Source organism: Epinephelus lanceolatus, chromosome 8 (assembly GCF_041903045.1).
Source record: "Epinephelus lanceolatus isolate andai-2023 chromosome 8, ASM4190304v1, whole genome shotgun sequence".
NCBI classification, from domain to species: Eukaryota; Metazoa; Chordata; class Actinopteri; order Perciformes; family Serranidae; genus Epinephelus; species Epinephelus lanceolatus.
Window position 1 is genome coordinate 8,448,605 of NC_135741.1, and position 23,274 is coordinate 8,471,878.

Genomic DNA, 23,274 nt, shown 5'->3' on the forward strand with positions numbered 1-23,274 from the left:
TGAGAAATTACTAAATGCAGTCTTTACAAAATGATATGTTTATTTCACAAAAACTGAACACATAAACACATGTAGTGAAAAAAGTAAAATATTTCCCTCTAAATTGTTGTGGAGCAGAAATATAAAGTAGCAGGAAATGAAAATACTTATGTAAACCACAAATGCTTCAAAATTCTAGCCTACTTTTTTAAAAAGTTGAATTATTTTCCATCACTGACCGCCAGTGCGATCGGCTTCATTGTCTCCTCTCAGTTGGACATTATTGGTTGTGTTTTTCTGAAACTGATTTCCTCATCGTTTGGAGCTCCACTGCTAACATTTTTTTCCTTTAGATACTTTTTCCCAATATGTGAGAAAGTGTTTCTCTTTGCCACAAACTGAGCCTGCAAAACCCACAAAACCTCAACTGCACAGACGCCGGATACAAAACAAATCAATAGTTGCAATACAGAATGTATCTGCACACTGGAAGTATGACTCCTTTAACTTTATACGCAATATTTTGACCAACTACAGGCTTTTCTCAGGCTAATAACCCCTCCCAAACATCTGATCAGTAGGTCACAAAAGATCCAATAAAAATATCAAACACTTAATTTAGTAATCAACGTGGATGCAATAGGTTAGAGAGACACTAGGGGGCAACAAAAGTCATTAAAAGACAAATACAGTGTTGAATAATCAGAACTATTAAAATAAATTATGTATATAGACTAAATGTAATATCACAATTATATACAGAGAAGTTAAACTCCGTGGTAGACCTCAAAGATCAAACAGTAATAAAACGAAAAGAGAAAAAAGAAAACGGAAATCCAGACAGACTTGAGATCTGGGAGGAGTAATTCTCATAAAACTAGGAATAGTCATAAAGTGCCAAGCTGATAAAACAATGCTGTTACAGAGGGCCGAAAAACATTAGGGGAAAAAACATCTACCTCAATAAAGTAACTGGATAAAAAGCGAGTTTTCTTTGAAATAATGCATTCTCAGGAATTTATTAAATGAGGTATGTGACGAAAATGAATATATATAAGCGTTGAATGAATGGTTTATAACACACCTTAATGTAGATGTGTGCAGTTATAAGGATATTTTATGTCTTCTCTTATGAGGACATAAAATATTTAATATTATTACAACTGCTAATACATTTTCATGCATTCAAATGCAGCTTTAAATGCTAAATATAGGTGTTAAAGTAATCTGTTACCCTACATTTGAAAATGCTCAGCACTTTGGTTGTGACTGCGTGTGCATCTACTTGCATGTGTGTGTGTGTGTGCATGCATGACAGAGTGCAGAGGATCTCATGTAATCTCACGCGTTCGCCTTCACACCAGGCGTCAGGAGCCGCCCATAAAAACCCTCCTTTCCTCTGCAGCCGAACAAAAAGCCAAACACCAGTTAAAGCAGCATTCTTTATTACCCTTTCGTATTGATTGAGAGAAAACTTAGCAGCCCGCTGCCAGGTCGTATAAAAGCGCAGACCGAATGGGTGAAGCAACGTAAATCCTTTAGGCCCTTGTAAATAGCTTTAATACACCCAAGGCGCCAAATCACTTGACCTGCGTTAGCCCTGCCGTTTGGGGGCTTTCTGGCTGACTGAGCAGTGTGGAGCCAGCCCTTCTCCTCCCATTCTCTGGCTGTCAGTCCAGGTAATAGTCAAGGCCTTATTAGTGACACACTTGCTCTGCCTTGGCTTCATGGCATCTCCTGTATTTAATCAGCCGCTGAGAGCCACGTTTTAGATAACTTAGATTTATTTCTATTGGAAGAATTTGCAGTCAAAAATGTTCCATTTTTCCATGCAAGTTAATTCTATTTTGTGCTGGATCTCTGTGTTTGTGTTGTTGGCCACATAATCTTGGAAAGTTAACAGCTTAGTGTGACTACAAACCAACTTTTGGGAACATCCACGGAGCATCAGTGAGTCATGCAACTACCAGGAATTGTGAAATGGTTTGAGGTGTGAGGTGTATCCAAGCCAGATTTCAACGAGGTATGCATTATGTACACACATCAAGTACGCACAGTACACAGGTGTGTCTTGTTTTAATTCGCTGCATACAGGGGCTTCTTGAGAGAAATATTATTTCAACGTGATATCTAAAGTTGGCCGTGCGCTATAATGAAAACTGTCTCTCAACTTCAACGTTCATTTCTCACTGCCCTGACAGCCGACATGCACTTGCTTGGGTTGCTGAGCAGAGGAGTGCCCGAGGGGCTGTGGACAGCTGCTTGCAGGGGTGAAAACTCCTGACAAAAGCAGCATTTATCCATGGTGGGCGCTGCAATGGGAGCTTGACCGCTGGAAATAAAGACACAGTATGTGAGAGAATATCCAAGGAAATGCCGTCACAGCCAGTTGTCCCTGGACAGGAGCACACAGCTGCTGGCCATACTGAGTCTAGACGCCGCTCTCTGCTGTGCTGCAGCATGATGTTACGCACACTAAGCATCCACAAACAGTATTAAAGCAAGTAGTTTAAGGGGGAAGTGCACAGATTTTAAAGTCTGCCTTAGAGCAGGACTCACATGCCCATGCTTTAACCATTTCTCCTGTTGATACTGGATGATAAAAGATCACCCTCTAACAGTGTCAGAGATCCACAGTCCACTTCCACGCAAAGATATATTCCAAAGTTTAAATTAAAGCAGCTATGACAATGTAAATAGGATTACTCACAGTGATGAACCTACAGAGAATAATCCCCCAAATCTGCAGCTCCCCTCAGCTTTATGCAGCTTTATGGAAAGTTCTAGCTCAATTGTTTCGTTGTCGGCTGAAACGCGACAGATTAAGTTCACTCCTACTGCTCTCATAGGATCATTTTTAGCCGCAGCAGGAACAAAAGAGCTCTAAAAACCTATATGCTACCTTCTCAGCACCGAAAGGCGAGTTCACATGACACGACTGGCCGACCAGTCTTGAGTTGCGGAGACTATAGTAATCTTTTCAGTGTTCATACCTGGCGACGTGTGTTTCTGTCATCGGGAATCTCTGCAAATGCATTACGCCCTGTGCATGCACACCACAAGATTTCTCCACTGAGCCCTCGCTGACAGAGCCCCAGACGACATGGTGACGTCACCAAACTACGTTTTTTAACTTGGAGACAACACATCGTAAAGGCATGGATATTCTTCCCAGTGCTGAATCAGATCTGCCTCCAGGGCCTGGGTCCAAACACAATGCGTTCCCCGTGATCCTGTGGACGCCACCATTGTTGTTGTTGCTTGCCGGCTTGTCTTCTTCACATTGCTTCTGTCCTCCTGCGTGCTGACGTGGGATGTATCCCGCCTCTCATTGGCTGATGCGTCGTGGCAAACTATCTGCCAACTCACCTCCGACCCAAGGTGGCTCTCAAGATCCTCTGTGACGTCAAAATCGGGGTGAAAATCGTGTAATGTGAACCAGGCTTTACAGACACTTTCAGCGACTGCCTGGTGAACATAGTGGAGTATTGAGTAGCTAAAGAACCAGGTATTTTCCCAAGGAGTTGGTGGAGCCCAAATGCAGAGCTAAAAGAGGCTGATTGATGGACTTGTACTCACTAGGTAGTCTCGCGTGACCAGCCTCCCTTACTTCGGAATGGGAGTCTGGGGACATGCGTCTTTTGTTTTGTAATAGATATGGGCAGGGATATCCAGACCACGTGACGGTGTTGCCATAGGTACGGCATGTAAACGTCTGCTGTAAATCCTTAATTTCTCCAATCTTGTGGATGTTGCAGCTCTGCAATATAGCCGAATCAAATGAAATCACATCCATTTTAATCTCTTCTTGCGATGCACTGAACACTTCCTTTTCTGTTTCGGGGAACAGCAATTCCGGTGTAGGTGGGTGTAAGGCCAAGCTAATCAGCCATTGGTCGAGGAAGTACGGAAGTACACGGATTTGGATCCAATCACATCACTGCCACTGGGAGCCAGTGCTAGTTCTATTACAACTTCCTATGGGAATGTCCACAGACGACAGAGTCAGCCAGCGCGCTGACGTCATCAGCGTCTGTGTAAGAGACTACTCACTAGGTAGCCAGGAGCACAACTCCGAATAAATAATAGTGTCTCCATTACTGCTGGATTTAAATGATCAACTTCAAAGGTGATATGTCAATGTTGGGTTAACAACTTGTTTCAGATGCCTCCTACTGGCCCAAAATCATCAGTTACTGCAAGTTCAAGTTGGCATGAGGCCTCTTTGTGTTTCCCTGGACAACACCGACATGGACTACGGTGCTAAAAAGACCGGAACTTCGGAAGATTTGCACTTGATTTGACTTACTTAGACTGCTGAAGCCTTACACTGTATTGTTTTCAAATAAAGGGAGGAATGAAGCTGAAAACACACCAGTGCCAGCATGGCGCAGCACGTCATGTGACAAGTGTCAAGTGCAGCTCGTTAACCAACGACCACATAAAGTTATTACTACTGTTACAGAAAGATCCGTCTTCCACCTCTGCATTACTTTAAACTCATGTGTGGACATCCTTAAAAAAGTTGATTTCTTCTTTTCTCCTGGAGAGCCGATCTCCAGTATTCCGACTCACCAGGCAATATTTATTTGGTCATAGTCTTTATAATGTCAGGACTGTGAGTCTCTCCTTACCCAGTCTTCGTCACACATGAGACACAGCAACAGCTAAAGAATTCTCTTTGCATCAACGTTGAAGAGAGGAGTCAAGCTGCAATAGGAGCTGAGAGAAAGGGCTGCTACGGAAGCAGGTATGTGCAAGCAGAAAACAAGTGGTGGGAAAGTGCATTTATTTCCAGGGGTGGTGAGGCTGGAAATAGGACAGTGCCTTGAAGGGCTGTGCATCTAAAAGGACCAAAATATTTTCTGCAATAATCAAAACTCCAATGGAAAAATCCAACTGACTTTTTGACATGGGAATCAGGGCAAAGCTAACATCCGCCTCGGCCTACGGAAAAACATCCATGACAGACAGTAACATTATTCTTAATATGATTGTAATTTGTTTTCCAGCATTCTATCAACATGATGACAGTCATCACGTTCAGTCTCGTGTATGTCACTCTTCTGGCCGGTGCCCAGGTGATTGCTCACGCCCACGGAGTGCGAGTGAGAGCAATAGTAAGGCTGATGGGGTCACCAATAACAAGCCTTACATACAAATCTTTAAACACAGGCCTTTGTGGGAGTTACAAATGTGCTCTGTTAATTTCTGATCAGGTGTATTAGAGTTCCACAGCTGTCAGGACGTTTATTCAATACAACACAATCATGTGCCACATGAAAATCAGATTATATTGACAACGCTCCCCGCCAACCACTCCTCAAGCGCCACATGCATCCTGAGCTTGTCTACATGACATGTTGCAGCATTGTTCTTGTTGCTGTTTCTGCCCCTGGACCTAAGTGAGGAAACATAGCAAGAGGCGGGCTCGTGCATACCATTATCTCACAAAGCACTCATTACAGGAGTATCTCCCATATCCTCTATACCAGCAAAACATGTCACCTCACGCTCTACGCCTCATCCTGAACACCGCAGCACTCAAACCCAACACCTCTTTGGCACTCGGCTCCACTCAAACCATGACTCACTTGAGTGAAATGCCTCAAACATTACAGTTGCCAAATTATGAAGTGAACAAAAATGTATGCACGGGGCTTGGCCTCCTCTTCCTGTAAGCGCAGGGAGGGGGTCGGTTGATGCAGCCATTTGCAACCCCACCTGCAGGCCCCCCTTTCATCCAAACAAACAGTCATGTTTTGCCACCATACATCAAGAGTACATATGTTTTATTTACTGCCAACACCCAACCAATAAAAGTGAGGTAATACTCTGCCTACGAGAACATTAAATTACAGTTATAATCGCTCAAGTTCATTATGTGGGCTCTGCGCAACATGCTCCAACACTGATTAGTGTGTTTACACCTGATCCCAGTACTTATCTTTGTGAAAATCACCACATTATCTGCCTTTACATTTTGTTGAATTATCTGAGTGCATGTAAATGAGGCATACTTCTTTTATAAAGGTAACTACATGTTCAGCGGCTCTACGTCTGGATCAGTGAAAGTATGGATGGATCCTACCCTGAGATTTATCCATAGCTGCTCTGTAATTACCGCACAGCTCCTATAAGGAAAAAAAATCCATTGCATGATGTTAAGGTTAAAACCTGTGATCGCCCTGATAAGCAGCTGCAATTAGCTACAGCACGGTGCTGCAAGATGGAAACAATTTAGCAGTTCCTGGACTTCGGTTAAATTAAATCAACTGTTGGAGGAAGCCCATTAGGTATTTGTTTATCAGGCCATCATCTTGAGGTATGTCCCGAGAGTACCTTATCCCAAAAACCGGTGTCACAATCGGAGCATCACAGCAGACTGGAGCGGGGCTCAGGAGAGATGGGCTTGTCAGCAGCTGTTTCAGTCCGTCGCACAGTGTGGAAAAGCTCTGTCATGGCCTACCTAATGGTAATTGTTTGGAGCGGTGAGAGTCCACCGTCCTGTCTGCATGCTGGTATCTGAGAGGTTTGGAGTGGTGGTGGAGAGGAAGGGTGGGTTGTTAGAGGGGAGATACTTCTCTTAGATTACTAATTTTTCCATTTTTATTCATTTGATGAAAACAAGTTCATGCTCTGGATGTATTTTTGAAACAGGGGCAAGTAAGGGACTGTATGAAAATTATCAGGGGGGAGGTGGAGGTCAGAGAAGGGGCAGAGTGATGTACGGCAGAGGTGGAAAATAGGAAAAATGGAAATATAAAGCAAAGTATGGGTACCTGAAAATTTTACTTAATAACAGAACTTGACTAAATGTTCTTATTATATCACACCACTAATGAACATTTTCTTTTCACTAAAGGGAGGGAGGTCTAATTTCTGTTCAGTATACGGGTATTGAGTTGGGAAATTTGGAAAAAATGCATGATGGAAAGGACCGATGGCACAGTGTGATCTAACCTCTACTTGGGTCCAGCAGCCTTTTGGGTTGTACCTTGATGCAGGGATCAGCGGTTAGGTTTAGGCAACAAAACTACATGGTAAGGGTTAGGAAAATATCGTAGTCGACATAAAGCACGTCAGTCGACTCACGTGACTAACCAGTGACTAATGAACCAAGACATGACAAAATAACTGAACACTGACTTTAAGTTTCACACAGGACACAAACACTAATCTCCTGGGTCAAAGTCCTGTGCTTGATGGACATGCCTCCCCCCCAACTTGCCCTAACAGGACTTTCTTGCTCTTTATACTACGTCTGTTGCGCTGTCTAATAATGACACGGATGGGTTTACATTGGAGTTGGTTGAAGGCATGATGCGTATCATTAAGATGCCAAAGCAACAGGGCTGCAACTAACAAATTTTTTTTAAAATGGAGACAGGGCCCTGTTCATTTCTATTAAAGTTGTACAGTGGTGCATGAAGCTCGGCGCTGCCCTCCACACTGTGTGGCCCATAGGAGGTGCACTAGAGACATCCACAACCCGAGCCGGCTACTTCCAGTTTGGCGATTTGCTAACTTGAATGGGGACTTGAAATGTTATTTTAGTGGATGGATCAAATTCTACATTCTTAAGTAAAAACTAAAATGATCTCTCATTTCTTTAGTTTGTGAACAACAACAGTAGCTCAGAGTGAGATTCAGATTCTGTTACAATATTAATAGTTCAACTAAATAAAATCTACCACAAATTACACATTTAAACAGCTCCCAAATACAAAAAATATCCCCTGGGATCTCTATATATAAATCAACAGGTGATTTCCGTCTTTTAGTAAAATCCTAAATGATTGAGCTGTTTTTTTAGCACCTGGACCTTTATGCTCTGCCATTTCTCCTCTAATCATCACGCTGTAACCTGTGACAGGCTGTTATGACACCACAGCTATCACACATTCACATATATGGAGTTTTTTGTCGCACCGTGAGCGTCACGTAGGTTTACGTTAACAAAGGTTTATGACAAAATCACTAGACTACACCGACTCCCATGTGCACACGGCGAGAGAGAAGAGGGAGAGACGCTGTGCTGCTGCCAGAGGAGCTGCTGAATGAGTTCCCTCTGAGCAGTAAGTCATTAAAAGAGTCTGAGAAGGCCGGGGCTGTTCATAAAACATTGAGGATGCCACAGTTTATTCCACACTGCTGAAGCTGCTCCTCTTTTTGGAGCCACCGCAGAATCGGTAATAATTTTGCTTTCAGCCATGCTTGTTGTTGCCGTGGGTAACAGTATGACGTCAATATGTCAACAACAACTTTATTTAAATCCCAAAGTTTTCAAAACAAAACACTGCTGCAGTGGATTCAAACTGGTCTTAATGTGTCTTTAGACAGATGTACGCAGCATGTGCCTGCATACAGATGTGCGAACTGCAGTAAGCTGTATACGTTATAAGTTACAAAGATGTATTTCACCCTGCCAGAAGTTACAGAAATGTTAATGTGTCATTAAGACATTATTGTTTTAACTGGTGAACACCCTGTTTGTTAAATACTTTGTTCTTGGCCTCTTTTAGATATTAATGATCCAATTAATCAACTCATTACTGCTGCATTATTTTGACATGGTCAGGGAGGGTGTTGTTTCAGGGGAGGAAGACCAGGGGAGCATCCAAAGAAAATATTAATAACAACTCTGTGGAGTTTCAGCAGCACCTCCACACCCTTACAACTCTCATACATGTACAGTCCCAACAGCAGGAAAGGTGAGGAAGGAGGAAAAAGTGGGAGACAAGGAGAAAGAGAGGGATAAGAAGTGTTGGGAAGAGAAAGAGAGAAAGAGAGATGGCGTCTCAGACAGACTGTCTGGCTGCAGCGGGATCTCCAGCACTCAGCGTCATATGATTCTGGGGTCAGAGGTTATCCCCACTGATGAATATCGGGCCGAGCCTTGTCTCCCTCACAAAAGAAAGGGAGTTGTTTTCACTCCCTGGGTCTGGAAAGTTTATTTCAGGAATCCATCCCGCCAGCACGAGACTGTAAACCTGTCTCAAGGCAGAAGAGTTACGTCCCCAAATATTACTTCTTTTTTTTTACGGTTTTATTGGCCTGACAAAACATCTAGAGATGCTCTTTCTCATTCAGATGCACCTAATCGCAGCAGCAGCAGCAGTGGGAGAAACATACAGTGAGTGTGTATATTTACTAGTGAAACATACATCCCTGGGATTTTGACAGGATTTGGAAGATTATAGCTTACAGTCTGTGAACTGTGTGAAAGTACACTGGTGTTTTGTGTTTATCCTTTCATACTGAACGCCTCATCCCACGAGCTGTCTCATTATATCCCCGCGCCTTAAGGTGGTAATACACCAGCTGCTCAGGCAACAGTCCCAGCAACAGGCAAAAAGACGCAGTTAAAATACACGTCTGATTATTTCCCTCTAACAGAAAGTACAAGTTATTTCCGTCCATTCTGTGTATCCTCATCTTTCCCACAAATGTGTAAACTCTATAATGAATAATCACGGGGCTTTTCAAATAACACTGTCAGCGGGATTTCTACTAAAAGCTTCTGGGAGATTATAGCTGCCCAGGAGTGACAAGTGTGATATATGAGATCACACATGTGAACAAATGGATGGCAGACGCCTGGGCATTTATGAGCCTACTGGATCAGTCTCCGCCAGGATATACACAATCGTTTGACAGTCTTGATTTGAGTAATGAAAAACCACACCGGCTCTCCCTGCAGGGTGAGAAAGGGCTGGTCTGACACTAACTGAAGTGTTTCAGAGGGAGGAGGTTCAAAGACTTTTTTCAACAGGCCTGCAAGGGCAGAAACACCATCATCACCCCAAGAGCAGATTCACCAAAACCTGAAGGTGAGCTGATGGTGGTGGATGTTAGTGAGGCAGGGTGTGGCCACGTTTGAGGTTTTCATTTCATTAACACGATAACAACAAGAGGAGCTAATGCTGCATGAAGGGTTCAAAAGGCACAACGTGAAAAGCTCCACAAAACTTTCTTTTGTTCACATCCTGCTCCCCATCAATCACAGAAAATAGATCAGTGACAGTTGTTACAAATTCTTGCTGCTTTCATGGTTGTTGAGTGATGATTCCCTCTCTCTTTGTGCCTCTCTAACTTTATATTTGATCACTTATATAACTAACAACTGTGGTGGAATTTTACAAAGTACATTTACTTAATGAGTAATATACAAATTTGAGGTACTTGTACTTTACTAATATATTTTATTTCCATGCCACTTTCTACTGCTGCTGAGTGTTTTGTAGTTTAGACTCTTACTTTAAAAATTAAAGGGGCTCTATGCGAAATTCAGAGCGTATGAGTTGTCTGCACACAGCGCTCTGAGCCAGCAGCTAGCAGCTAACGGTGCTAACTCCATTCGTTTTAATATTTTTGGAGCTGGGCCACTTGTGAAGTGCACTGTACATACACACACACCCTCCAATACCATTGCTACACACACTCGCAGCGCAGAGTGTGCAGAGCAGCAGAACATCAGGTGCAATGAAAGCGAAACTTAACCGCGCTGGGTGTAAAGGTTTGCCTTCTTCTCCATCCATCGATCTGACCTAATCAGCTCTGATTGGATCGTCTGATCAATTATCCACCCCACAACTCAAAAATCCACAAACTGCTGCTGAGGTAAAAAATTAAAGTGTTGCATTCATGGACCCGCAGGTATAGAACAATATAAAGATATATAGAAAAGGGACACAACGGAAAGTTGGTCAGTACATTTACATGCAGAGTTAAGCTGAGCTACGGTTACTCTATAGCTCAACCAGGCCATTTAATTGGACTACTGTCCTGAATCAATTGAATCAATTTATTGACCCAAATATGTCCAACTCAGCAACAATAGGTGGCTATAGATGAATTCGGCGAGCAATTTGTGTATGCCGCCATCTTGCGGCGGCGCCATTGCTGCGGTGACATGTGTCAGTCATCAATTCATAATGCTGTCAGTGTGAACTTACTCTCTGGCCTCCAGTAACTGATGAAGGTATCTTAAATGAGTACCGATATTAATATAGAGATTAATCATTTGTTTGAGCGATAAGCAGGAATGATTAGAGTAATAGGGAGATAATAGACTGTATCATTAAACACTGTGTAATATAACGTTAGCATACGTTACGTGTGCTGGCGTTAGCAAGCTAGCAGCGTGACATTTAGTCATTATGGACAGGCTACGTGACTTTTTTTTTTTTTTTAAATTTTACTAAAAGGCGGTGTAAAATTTGCCCGACCCATCCGGAGTTCAGGTAATTTTGACCCTCAATCAGAGACCTGTAATTGCCGTTTTTTTGGTCATCGGAGGCCAGGCGATCAATAAAATATTCTTGAATACCTAAAACAAAACACAAACACGTGTTGTTGTTGTTTTTAGTCACATAGCCTGTCCATAATGATTAAATGTCTAGCTTGCTAACGTCAGCACACGTAACGTATGGTAACATTATATTACACAGTGTTTAATGATACAGTCTGTTATCTCCCTATTACTCTAATCTTTCCTGCTTATCGCTAAAACAAATGATTAATTTCTAAATTAATATCGGTACTCATTTAAGATACCTTCATCAGTTACCGGAGGCCACCGTCTAACATCATCAATCCAGCTATTCATGATGCTGTCATTGTAGAGAGTCAGTTCACAATGACAGCATGATGAATTGATGACTGACACATGTCGCCGCAGCAATGGCGCCGCCTCAAGATGGCGGCATACACAAATCGCTTGCCGAATCCGTCTATATGCCCCCTTTCTGCTTGTTAGTGTCGGACCTTTTCCAATACTAACAACTAAATAATTCACAACAAACAAGTTAGCTACGGTTAGCTAGTGGCAAACTGGTACCATGGTGGACAACTTTACAGCTCTGTACATTCTGTCCGTCCAAAAATGCACAGTTCTGGATGTAGACTTAGCCATGTTGTTACCGACTTCTTCTTCTGTAACGCATTTAATGCCATTCTACTTACGCATCAAAGCCCGGGATGGAAACTGTGAGCGCCTTGGCCAGTTTGGGCCTGATTGACTGTATACATGCAGGAGTAATTCGATTCCCAATTGCATTATGTGGATGTGTTAGTCCAAGTTTGAAAAATTTGATTTAGTACATTTTCAGTCAGACTAACATGTTTACGTGTATTTCACAAGTCTGGTTTTAGGCGTGCTAACACAATAAATTGATTTTCTCTAATATGATGTAACTGTACTGAGTGAGTGAATGCCACACAGATTATAAATCTGTGGGAAACACTGGCGTTAATCACAGTACAGGCACAGGGCATAGCTAGTGGTGGCAATGAGCTCGCTAGTTGGATGCACACATGGACTAACATGCACATGAGGCCGGACCAGCTTACCAAAACAATCAGGGGGCAGGTTTGTCATTGAAAAATGCAGCCCATGGTCATGATGGCATCAAAAGTGTCCTTATTAAAGAGACCATTGATTATATCATCAAACCCCTCACTCACATCCTCTCTCTGTCTCTTAAAACTGGAATTGTCCCCCAGGATTTAAAAATTGCTAAAGTCATACCGATCTTCAAGACAGGCGACTCCCAGGAATTCAGTAATTACAGGCCAATATCAATTCTACCATGCATATCAAAAATCTTGGAAAAGCTTGTCTATTCTAGATTATTTAATCACTTAGCAGCCAACAATATTTTATATAAACATCAATACGGCTTTTGTAAACGACATTCTACTGAGCATGCCCTCATTCAACTTGTTAACTATATTAGCTCTTGATAATAAAAAAATTGCCCTTGGAGTCTTCCTGGACCCGAGTAAGGCATTCAATACGGTCAGTCATGATATATTGATATTGATATTGATATCATATTGATATTGATATCATATTGATTGCCAAACTCAACAGATACGGAGTGGAGGATGCTGCCCTGAAATGGTTCAGAAACTATTTAACTAACAGAGAGCAATATGTTCATTTGGCAGGCTTTACCTCCAAGAAATCACAAATTATGATTGGTGTTCCTCAGGGATCAATCCTGGGGCCTTTACTGTTTTTAATTTACATCAATGACATGGCCATGACATGCACCAAACTTCTCCCAGTACTATTTGCAGACGATACAAACCTCGTAGCTGCACACGAAGACCTTAATATTTTAATTAAAACTGTCAATGAGGAAATATCCTCTATTGCGGAATGGTTTCAATGGAACAAACTTACCCTCAATGCAAAAAAATGCAACTTCATGATTTTTTGTAATACTAATAAACATTATCCTATAGAATTAGCTAAAATCTTTATCAATTATACTCAAATTGAATTGGTTCAGCATACTAAATTCCTAGGAGTTATTATAGATAGCGGTCTTAAATGGTCTGATTATATCGACCTTGTCTCTAAGAGATCTGTGAAAATGTTTGGCATTTTGAGGAAGGTTTGTCCCTTAATTCACTCCTCCGCTTATTTAACCTTATACTATAGCGTTTTGTTCCCATTCATTAAAGAAGAAATATCTCAGATTTATATCCCACTCAAATAGATATGCACCCTCGGCACCCCTTTTTAAAAAATATAAAGTACTCCCCATTGACAAGGTAAATGTTTATCAAACATGCTTACTCATGCATAAGTTTATATATAGGAAACAAGATCTTCCAGACACCTTTCAGAATTTGTTCATCCCCACCACATATGTACACACATATCAAACTAGACACAGCAACTACAGTCTACTCTTACCCCGCACACGGACTTCAAGACACCAATTTAATATTACTTTTAGAGGTCCTAAGCTCTGGAGTGAATTAAGCTCATCACTGCGATCAATGTCCTCCCTTTCTGCTTTCAAAAAGCATTTGAAGAAACTTCTATTACCCGCCTGATCCCTGTGCTCATCCTTCTCTGTGGAACTCTGTATAAGCCTGCAGAGGCTTCATTCCCACCTTGCACAGTTTTGTACTTGTACTAAACTTGTGCTAAACAAATAAACTAAACTAAACTAAAAGTTACCTACATTGGATCTACAGCCACTTTAAAGAAGACACTGATATACTGAATAAAACCAAAGCAAAGCAGATCAAGACAGGCCACTAAAACTTAATGTATTTCAACTAAATCTAGTGCTTTTATTAGATTAAAATATATATCCACTGTCAGTTTCCCATTTTCAGATGATGAAAAATACGTCATATGAGCTGTAGTTGTGGACTAATCTGTCTGACTCTAATCAGACACTGCTGCTTCATCACTCTGGGGCCCCTCAGCTCTCCCTACTCAGGACCCTTATCACCACAAGGCCTTATCTTATCCACACCATCTACCTCAGACTCGCCACACCCTCAGACATGAGCTACTGGCCCACAACATGACTGGGTCTGCTGTGTTTATTCCCAGGACGCCTGAGTCGCCTCACCTGCACCCTCCCAGTGTCTCCTGCTATCACTCAGGGGAAAGATAATGAGGGATATTTGGCCTTATTAGTGTCAATAGTGCTATTTAAGGTCTAATCATCTGTCATATGGAGAGGCATGTATTACTCTGGATGTCTGACATGTTTTCCATAACAACTGAGCTTAGTGCTGCTGTTGCATAAAGACGCCTGAGAACATGCTGCTGTAACTGGAGGCTTGAGGGAAGTTTAAACAGATGGAAATTACAGTGGTAAAATGTTGGTAGATGAGGCAACAAAGATACTACATACGGATAACTGATAGGTCCATGCAGGTGCTCTACAAACAACTAAGTCATTTCAGTTTGGCCTGCTCACCAAAACTATCAACAGTTGCAGCGGCAGCAGTGGCTGATAAACAGCTAAAGTTAATGGAGGATGGAATAAGGATAGGATAAGCTACTTGTATCAAAAATCTCACCTCTTCCCGGACTCGTAACTCAGTCAAATCTGACCACACAGACAAGGAACACATATATTCAAATTAAGTAGGACTTACTCTCTCTGAGGATATCATTATCTCCGATGTCCATCATGAATACACCTCCATAAGTCCACTTGGAAATCAACAGAAAAAGACGCTGCGAAGTTCCAGAAGCTGCTTGAGAATCGTCACATTTTTAAAGTTTCTTGGGTGTGAAAGTATTTCAGTTGTAGCTGACTGTATGTTCATGGGTTAGTTGCAAACAGAAACTGCTAATAGCTAATTCGGCATTGTTTTAATAATGCCATTTTGCCTAAATGTGAACAAATATGGCCTAAAAAGAAGGGACTCAAGTAGCTAAGAGTGAAACCCATTGGGCCAGTGGGAGCTGTAGTGCCAAACCTCAGAGTATGAATGTCCAATTAAGAGGTGTTGTGACAGGTTGTGTTGAAATAGTTTCTCAAATTTTATCACAGTGACTGACTTTCGAAAACACCTGGTTTAATTGGTGCCAAAAATCCAGGTGTAAAAAATGAAAAGTTGGGCGGAGCCAGGCTACGTGTTTCCCCATGTGTCCAGGCTGTATGCTACGCTAAAGGCCCAAACACACTGAAAGCATCCCAGCCAACATTTGTATATGGGGCCCATGTGGGTAGCAAATGGGCTGAAATTGCCCCCTATACTGGGTTGTCCACATGTTCCATATTGGCCCCATACCAATTGCCCACATGGGTGGGTTTGCCCAAGTGGGCTCCACATGGATCATGCTGGGGCTACCTGGGTACAAAGTGGGCATGGGTCCAAAATGGGCATCTTATCTGGGGTCCACTTAGGTAAACCCACCCATGTGGGCCAATATGGAACCTGTGGACAGTCCCATTTGGGCCCATTTTTCAGCCCATTTACTACCCACATGGGCCCCACATACAAATGTTGGCTGGGATGTGATACACTTCCTGTTTTAAATGGCTGAATATGCACCATGCATGAGGTGTGTCAAACTGCTTTGCTCAATGGCGCATGAAGCCAAAAAAGTTCAACTACCATGTATAAATTACCCAGAAGATCAGCGCTGCTTCTGCACTGTTAGGCCAATAAAGCAGGCGCACTAGCAACTTCTGCTGACCAAGCTGGCTACTACCAGTTCAGTGCTTCCCTAACCTGAAAAGGGATAAAATGAATCAATCATGCGGCTCTTCTAGACCTTTCAAATGTTCTTGGACCAAATGCATCAAATCCTGACCATGTCACGTGCCATGTCGCTTGGTCATCTTGGTCGCAGTGTCAGCTTCTGCCTGTTACATGCATTGTGTCTTTTCAAAATACACTTCTCTTTTCACAGGAAATGTACAGTTTGTATACAGTCTCTTTCAAAATAAACACACTACATCAGTACAACGCCACAAATTGCTGTTTTTTCCCTTCAACAACAATCGCATGTGGTTACGTTAGCCCACACTAGCACATGATTAGGTTTGGGTTTGGCTTTACATTCATACAGGAAGTGAATACTGGCTTCCACGGAGAAAGTCAATAGCCCCTTTTACACTGCCAGATTTTCCGCTAATGTTGGGCTGTTTTGCCGACAAGCTGCGAGCATTTAGTCACACAGAGCCAGATTGGTGAGTTGATCCGTGGTGCCCAATTTTCCGTCTCGTAGGGTGGAACCCTTTTAGTTTAAACAGACCGAGGCGGTCTTCCACAACGGGAGGGGCTGTTGAAGACTTGTGGGAGGAGCTGCTGATGACGCCGCACGTGTGACCCACTGGCGGTGGATAAACAGGAAACAGCTGATAGCAGGACTTAGCGAGCAGCTAGTAGCAAGAGGGAAACGCAAACCTGACAGACACTTTAAATATAAGCAAATGGGGAGACAAAGAATTGCGCGCCCTCCTTGTCCTCGCAAATGAAGAGGCCATTAACCGTCAGATGGCGGGGACGGTGAGGAATGGGCTGACTACGAGAGAATCGCCGAAGGACTAACCAGCCAACTGTAACTCTGCAATGCTAAATGAAGACAGTTACTACTGCAAACTTTTACAGATCTGAACTGTATTGTTTCATGTCATATACTTAAAATAAATAAATAATAAATAAAGAAAAATAATAAATAAAGAAAAATAAACACTTCTATCATCTATCAAGAATATTTACTGACATCTACTGGTCATAAAACTTAACTTGCTACATAAACCTAACAACAGCGGTTAATTCGCATTGTATAAAGTCATGATTAGCTTTGCTTAATTTGACTTTCATTCACCTGGAAGAAAAAATAAAAGATGAAATGAGATAGAAAGCAGCAGCACCCAAGATAAATAAAATACTGCTGGTTCTGTGATGATCGCGTTTCAAATCTGATACCTACAGTCCACCCAGAGCATCAACTGACGTGTCAAATAAGGGGACACTTTCAGTATGTTCAGGCCTGACTGTAGTCTCATGTTAAACAACAGGTATGAGAATGGTATTAATCTCCTCATCTGACTTCTGGCAAAACAAATCATAAATGCATTAAACAAAAAGTCCTCTGCTATTCCTTTAACATACATAAAGATAAGCAGTGAGGAGAGGCATGCAAGAAGTCAGACAAAACAGGTTCCAAATGAGCACAATAGGTCTTGGGTCTGCAATTGTCCCTAATTATGACAATGATTCAAGGGAGCTCCACATTCCAGTGCCTCTTATGGTTTTGCTGCTATGTATCTTGGAGCCTGTGGAGCCATTAACACGATACCAATCTCACCAATGGCTCCAGTTTGGGCCTCCCATGGGCTCCTGAATGCAACCTGTCCAGCCCGAGGGGATCCAAACATCCACCCTAACCCTCCCCTCCCCTCCACACTCACACACTTTTCTCCCCGAGGAGGTGGGCATCAGGACAAACAATCAATGCCAATGACAGATCCACGTCAGACAGAGCATAATTATGGGAACAGCGTTCTGAGAGATACTGTGTCATTAAAACCCACCGTCTCCACTCCAACTGCAGCAGACTCTTTCCTGCTGCCTGTTTGTGCTGCGAGGTGTGTGTGTATGAGAATGTCAAGCTGGACCAGTGTTTCTAATGTGTCCCTTGTCCTCATATAACTTTTTGTGTAATTGCACCAGAGGCTGCTGAGTGAACCTGTAAAAGGTGCAGCGATGTAGACATGACAGAGACATGAGACTAAAACCTTTTCAGGGGCCATGCATGACTGAGGGAAGCCTCAATTGCACTTGACAGCCGCAATTTGAGAAGTAAATTGTCGAAAATACTTACATAGCTGCTGTCTGATTTCGAAACCGCCCAGACACCATTAATGCAAGATTATTCAGAGGAAGATATGACACATTCAGTTTGCATGGGCTGCAGAAAAGTAGTCTTGGCACTCAATTTGCACAGGTATATCAGGATAATGTCCTGCAGGCACTGCACAAAGACATGATCTGTGTTTGTGTTTCTCTTCTTCTTCATCTCCTTGTAGGCAGTAATTAAGCTGCTGAGCCAAACATCAAATCATGTAGAGGCCGAAACAAAACCCAGGAACAAATGAATGTGATTTAAAATCTGTCTCTTTCAATTTAAGGCCCAGTGATGAATCAATGAGATGACAGCTGAGCAATGAAATACAGCATCACAAGTGGTGGAAAAGATAATCTGATCTTTTACTTAAATAACTAGTAACAACACCACAGCACAGAAACACTTTGTTACAAGTAGAAGTCCTGCATTCAAAATTTTACTTAAGTACAAAAGTGAGCTATAAGCATCAAAATATAGGTTACTTAAAGTACTGAAAGTAAAAGTACTCTGCATGAAGAATGTTACAGAGCGAAAACGAACAATTTCAGATACATAGATAGATACTTTATTACTCCAGAGGGAAATGAAGATACCCAGTAGCTTATTTTTATTGCCAGGTAGCTTGTGAGTTGCACCAAAGGATCAATGAAGTTTTATCTGTATCCATAAAGCATCATCTAGCCTGTTAATTTGTTGTTTATATTTTGCATCCAAATCAACCCAGTAACTAGTAAAGCTATCAAATATATGTCGCCAAGTGGAGTAAAAAGTACAAAAGCGATTCTCAATTGTAGTGGAGTAGAAGTTTAATGTCACAGAAAATTGGAGATACTCATGTAAAGTACATCAAGATTGAGTCCTAAATGAGTTAGCATTTTAGCACCCCTGGCTCCCTCGTCTCAAAGTCAGTGGGGTTTTGATTAGGCGCCTGAAATAACTTCTGTGATTAAAACAAGTTTAAGACTTTTTTATTTTGTTCCACAACATAAAATATGCCATTAAATACTCCACTCATTAATTTTGCAGCTTTTGTATGTCTCAAAAAAGGCAGCTGCTAACAAGTAGCTAAATGAGACTACAGAATCATGCAACCGTGGTGTACTCAAATATTAGCTTTGTGGGTCTTCTTCTGGTGATTGAATTGAGGCTTCAAAAATCATACAAGTGGTTTTAAGTTGTGAGGATTATCTTGCTGAAAGAAATAGTGTAAGTATTATGATTGTATGTTTGCCACAGAACTTATTTTCTGTAATAATCCAAAACCTATGGAAAAAAATCCCATAGGCTTTTGGTGAGGGAACCAAGGCGACACTAACTTCCACGTAGGCCGAAAAACATCATCCCTGGAGCACTCTATTGTACCTAAGTATAGTGCTTGAGTTAATGTTGCCTACTGTATTACTTTCCACTGCTGTAAATCACACATCAAACCTGTAACAATTAGCAATACTATACCAGCAGGAAGACAATCTGTTCTACCCTACAAAGCCAAAATACAGTAACATATTTAACAACTCAAAGTACACGTCAAATAAAATTTCTTCAAACATGTTTCTTGTTATTTTAGGTAGTTATTATCACGCTAATGTATGTTCAAGTGTTCATTTCCCCCGATAAGTTGGTTTTAATTCGTTATTTGATTCTATAAACACAGTCTGACCATCTCAAGCTTTTATTTTGGTACTTCCGGTGACTAGCAGTGTGAATTTGCATATTAGCTAAATATTTAGTTTCACCCAGAACATTTAGATTTAACATTTAACATTTAGATTTATATTTAGCATTTAGATTTAACATTTAGATTTAGATTTATATTTAATATTTAGATTTAACATTTATATTTATATTTATATTTAGCATTTAGATTTAACATTTATATTTATATTTATATTTAGCATTTAGATTTAACATTTAGATTTAGATTTAGATTTAATATTTAGATTTAACATTTAGATTTAGATTTAGATTTAATATTTAGATTTAATATTTAGATTTAGATTTAGCATTTAGATTTAACATTTAGGTGCCACATTTAATATTTAGATTTAACTATTTCATATATTTCTAAGTTAACAAATGTTGCTGTAAATGTGGTAAAAGGTGACGTTAAAAAATTCACAATACTTTTTTAAACATTGTTTGAAGCTAAATGTGGCAAAATGTTGATGTTATTTTCAGCGTGAGACACTTTACAAACAGCACCCCATATAAATCTAATCATCATCATATCACCTGGTAAACTCGTCCAGCTAAAAGCTAAGTAGCCTAGCTTAGCAAAGCAGCATCAGCTACTGGCTCTTGAAGAAAGAATGTGTTTTTATTTGTTTAGTGGCTTTAAATCACATATTAAATGGCCTAAGTAGCCTTTAAAGTTCAACCCTTTTTTCCTAAGGCTGTATCATGATAAAAGTTTCGTTTTGAAGCTACAGTGAGGTGCAGTTTGCACACTGGTTTACTATGCAGGGAAAGTCTTTCAACAGGCTGAAGCAAAGGGCTAAAAGTAGTTGACAGTGAGTCAGTGAATGTGAGATTGATAACAGCACCACTGCCCAAAGGGATAACTTGTCATTAGTGGCTTTGTTAATGTTTAATAAATCATTCTGGGTCATTTATAAGCCATTAGAAGTACTTTTTGTTGCCAGGTTGTGGAAAATACTCCTCTTCATACCTGCAGTCACATGTCTATCTAAACAAATCTAATATATCTTTCTAATTCATCATGTCTGCCAGTTTAAATGGTAAATCATTCATAAATGTCTGGTAAAGTTATACATCAAGTTTGTTGTTGTAAATGTTGGATACTTGGGGGCAGCAGAAACAAACTATGACTATCAACAGGGATGTATTTTGGTACTGGTATCTTTTAAGTTATGGTGAACTTCATATGGCAAACATCTGATGAATGTAAGTCTAATATTCATACTCACTGAGCTCTGTTTTAACTGGATCTTCAGCAGCTAAATAATCTTCCATGTTCACCAGATAGTTGCTTACCATGTTTTTTGCCTTGTGGTGCTGTGCAGATAGTGAGCAGTTTGTTAGAGCTTTTTTTGGCCAAATAGCTGCAAAACAACATCATGAGAATCAAAACAGTAAAGTTGCCATCCAGAAAACAAGCTCAGAATAGCCTACATGAAGGTGATAGGTCACATCAAGTGACACCTTTCACATACTTACGTAATCCATTATCCAATGTAAAAATATTGATTAGCATAAAGCTGCTTTAAAGGTATGGTATATGCAGGAATTGTCACTGTTTGTAAATGTGCTCGCCACCAGTGAAAGTGAAAGTAAAGGCCGACCCCAGATTCACTGTCATTTTGGATTGAGCGTTGTCCACTTGGTAATTTGTCCTGCTATAATTGACCTTTTAAAGCTGAACTATAGGCTACAGATAACAGTGTAAAAGTGAACCACCACATCACTGCTGATAACAACACAAGACAATGAATATAAAGGGAAACTTCGCTGATACTGAACCAGCTGTGTGGCATCGCAGTGTGTGCAGATGAACGGTGTTTGGCTTCACCCCCGTGCTGCTGCCAGCACCTGGACCTCCAACGCCGGATGGGCAGGGATCTTCAAACAATGTCCATCTGCACACACTGCGACGACACAGAGCTGGTTGAACATCAGCAAAGTTTCCCTGCTTCCCTTCACTGGTTCCTGTACAGCAGGGTCGGTCTTTGTTTCACTGTTACAATCATTAAAAAGCAAAAGCAGCATGTGTATACATTCAGTAGGCTATATCTTCAGTAGCTAGCTAGCTAATCCTACACTTTTCAGGGTTTGATTTTGGTTTTGGAACAGGGAAGAAACGTATAACTTTTTCCAACCTCTCCAGGTAACGAGTATCATTAATACACGACGTGTCCCAGGCACAACATTTAGCTCCAAATCCACAAAACCAGCCTGAAAATGAAGGGAATCTGGAATGACTGCATTAGAGTCAATAGGCCCGTTTCCACTGTAGGAACTTCGGGGTAATTTTACTGGGCCAGGGCCATTGGTGCGTGTCTCCACCGCAGGAACCACCCCCGAAGGACAGAGTTCCGGAACTTTTACAGGGGTTAAACAAGTCCCTGCCTCGGAGTAGGTACTCAGAACCGCCCCGAGAAACTCCTGGCTGGGGCTTGAGAATTACTTGGTGCTGATTGGATATACTCAAGGCGGGATGTGACGTTTTGTAAATAACAACATGGTTATCGTAGATTAGCTGGGCTAACCGTTAGCCGTTAGCTGTGTCTGTAATAACTCCGGTCACGGTCCGTTGAAAAAAATATTTTTTCCAGCGGATATCTTAATTACAACATGATTGAGCTAGCAAAGCAGTTTTGTGTTGCTATGTGTGGTATTTATTCAGTTTTGGGAAATTACGATGTCTAGAAAGCATCAGCTGACAGGGACAGCTAACAGCAGCAGCAAAGCTAACATCAGGACGTCACCTGTTAAAAGCCTCCCGTTGTCAGATACGACATGAAACTACTCCAGTTAGCTCAATCATGTTGTAACTAAGACATCTGCTGGAAAAAATATTTTTCTCACGGACCGTGACCGGAGTTATTACAGACACCACTAACGGCTAACGGTGTCCCTACGTCCCTACGTCGCCCCGGTCAAAATGGTCGCACAACGATTACGTCACATCCAGAGCCCTGTAACTTTACAGGAACCTTCCTCCTACTCTGCTCTCTCAGTGGAGACACGGCGGTTGAGAGGGCCGAGCGAGAGGACGTTCCTGTAGTAGTTCCTGCCCCCCAAGTAGTACCAGGAACTTCTTCAGTGGAAACGGGCCTAATGGAGCACAGCTGTGTTGTTGTTGGACCCTGGTCTAAGCCAGCCTGATGCTACGTTATGATTGGTCAGTCTGCGTCTGGGGTGGGACTTAGCAAAGGGTCAGTTGCATTGCAGTGTGTTCTGGGTCTACCCCAGGTAGTTGGGAGTGGCCAGAAAACGTCTGATGCCTGAACCACCTTAACTGGCCCCTTCTGACTCAAAGGAGTAGCGGCTCTACTCTGAGCTCCCTCTGAATCTCTGAACAGCTCAATGGCTAACAAATAATCTTACTTAATACAACAAGTTTGATTCAATCTCATGCTCTCCTGACTTAAGTCATTTGTTTGCTTTTCTCACTCCAGTTTCTCTTCTTGTGTGCTGAGCTGAGC

General features: G+C 41.6%; 1 protein-coding gene across 1 annotated transcript in view; it reads right to left on the reverse strand.

Moving 5' to 3' along the window:
- Positions 1 to 15,121, reverse strand: part of olfml3a (olfactomedin-like 3a) — a 36,236-nt gene extending 21,115 nt beyond the window's left edge. Inside the window, exon 1 of the mRNA XM_033628056.2 lies at positions 14,899 to 15,121. Coding sequence (XP_033483947.2) covers positions 14,899 to 14,916 — 18 coding nt within the window. The 5' untranslated portion in view covers positions 14,917 to 15,121. The remainder of the gene's footprint in view (positions 1 to 14,898) is intronic.
- Positions 15,122 to 23,274: the final 8,153 nt, after the last annotated feature.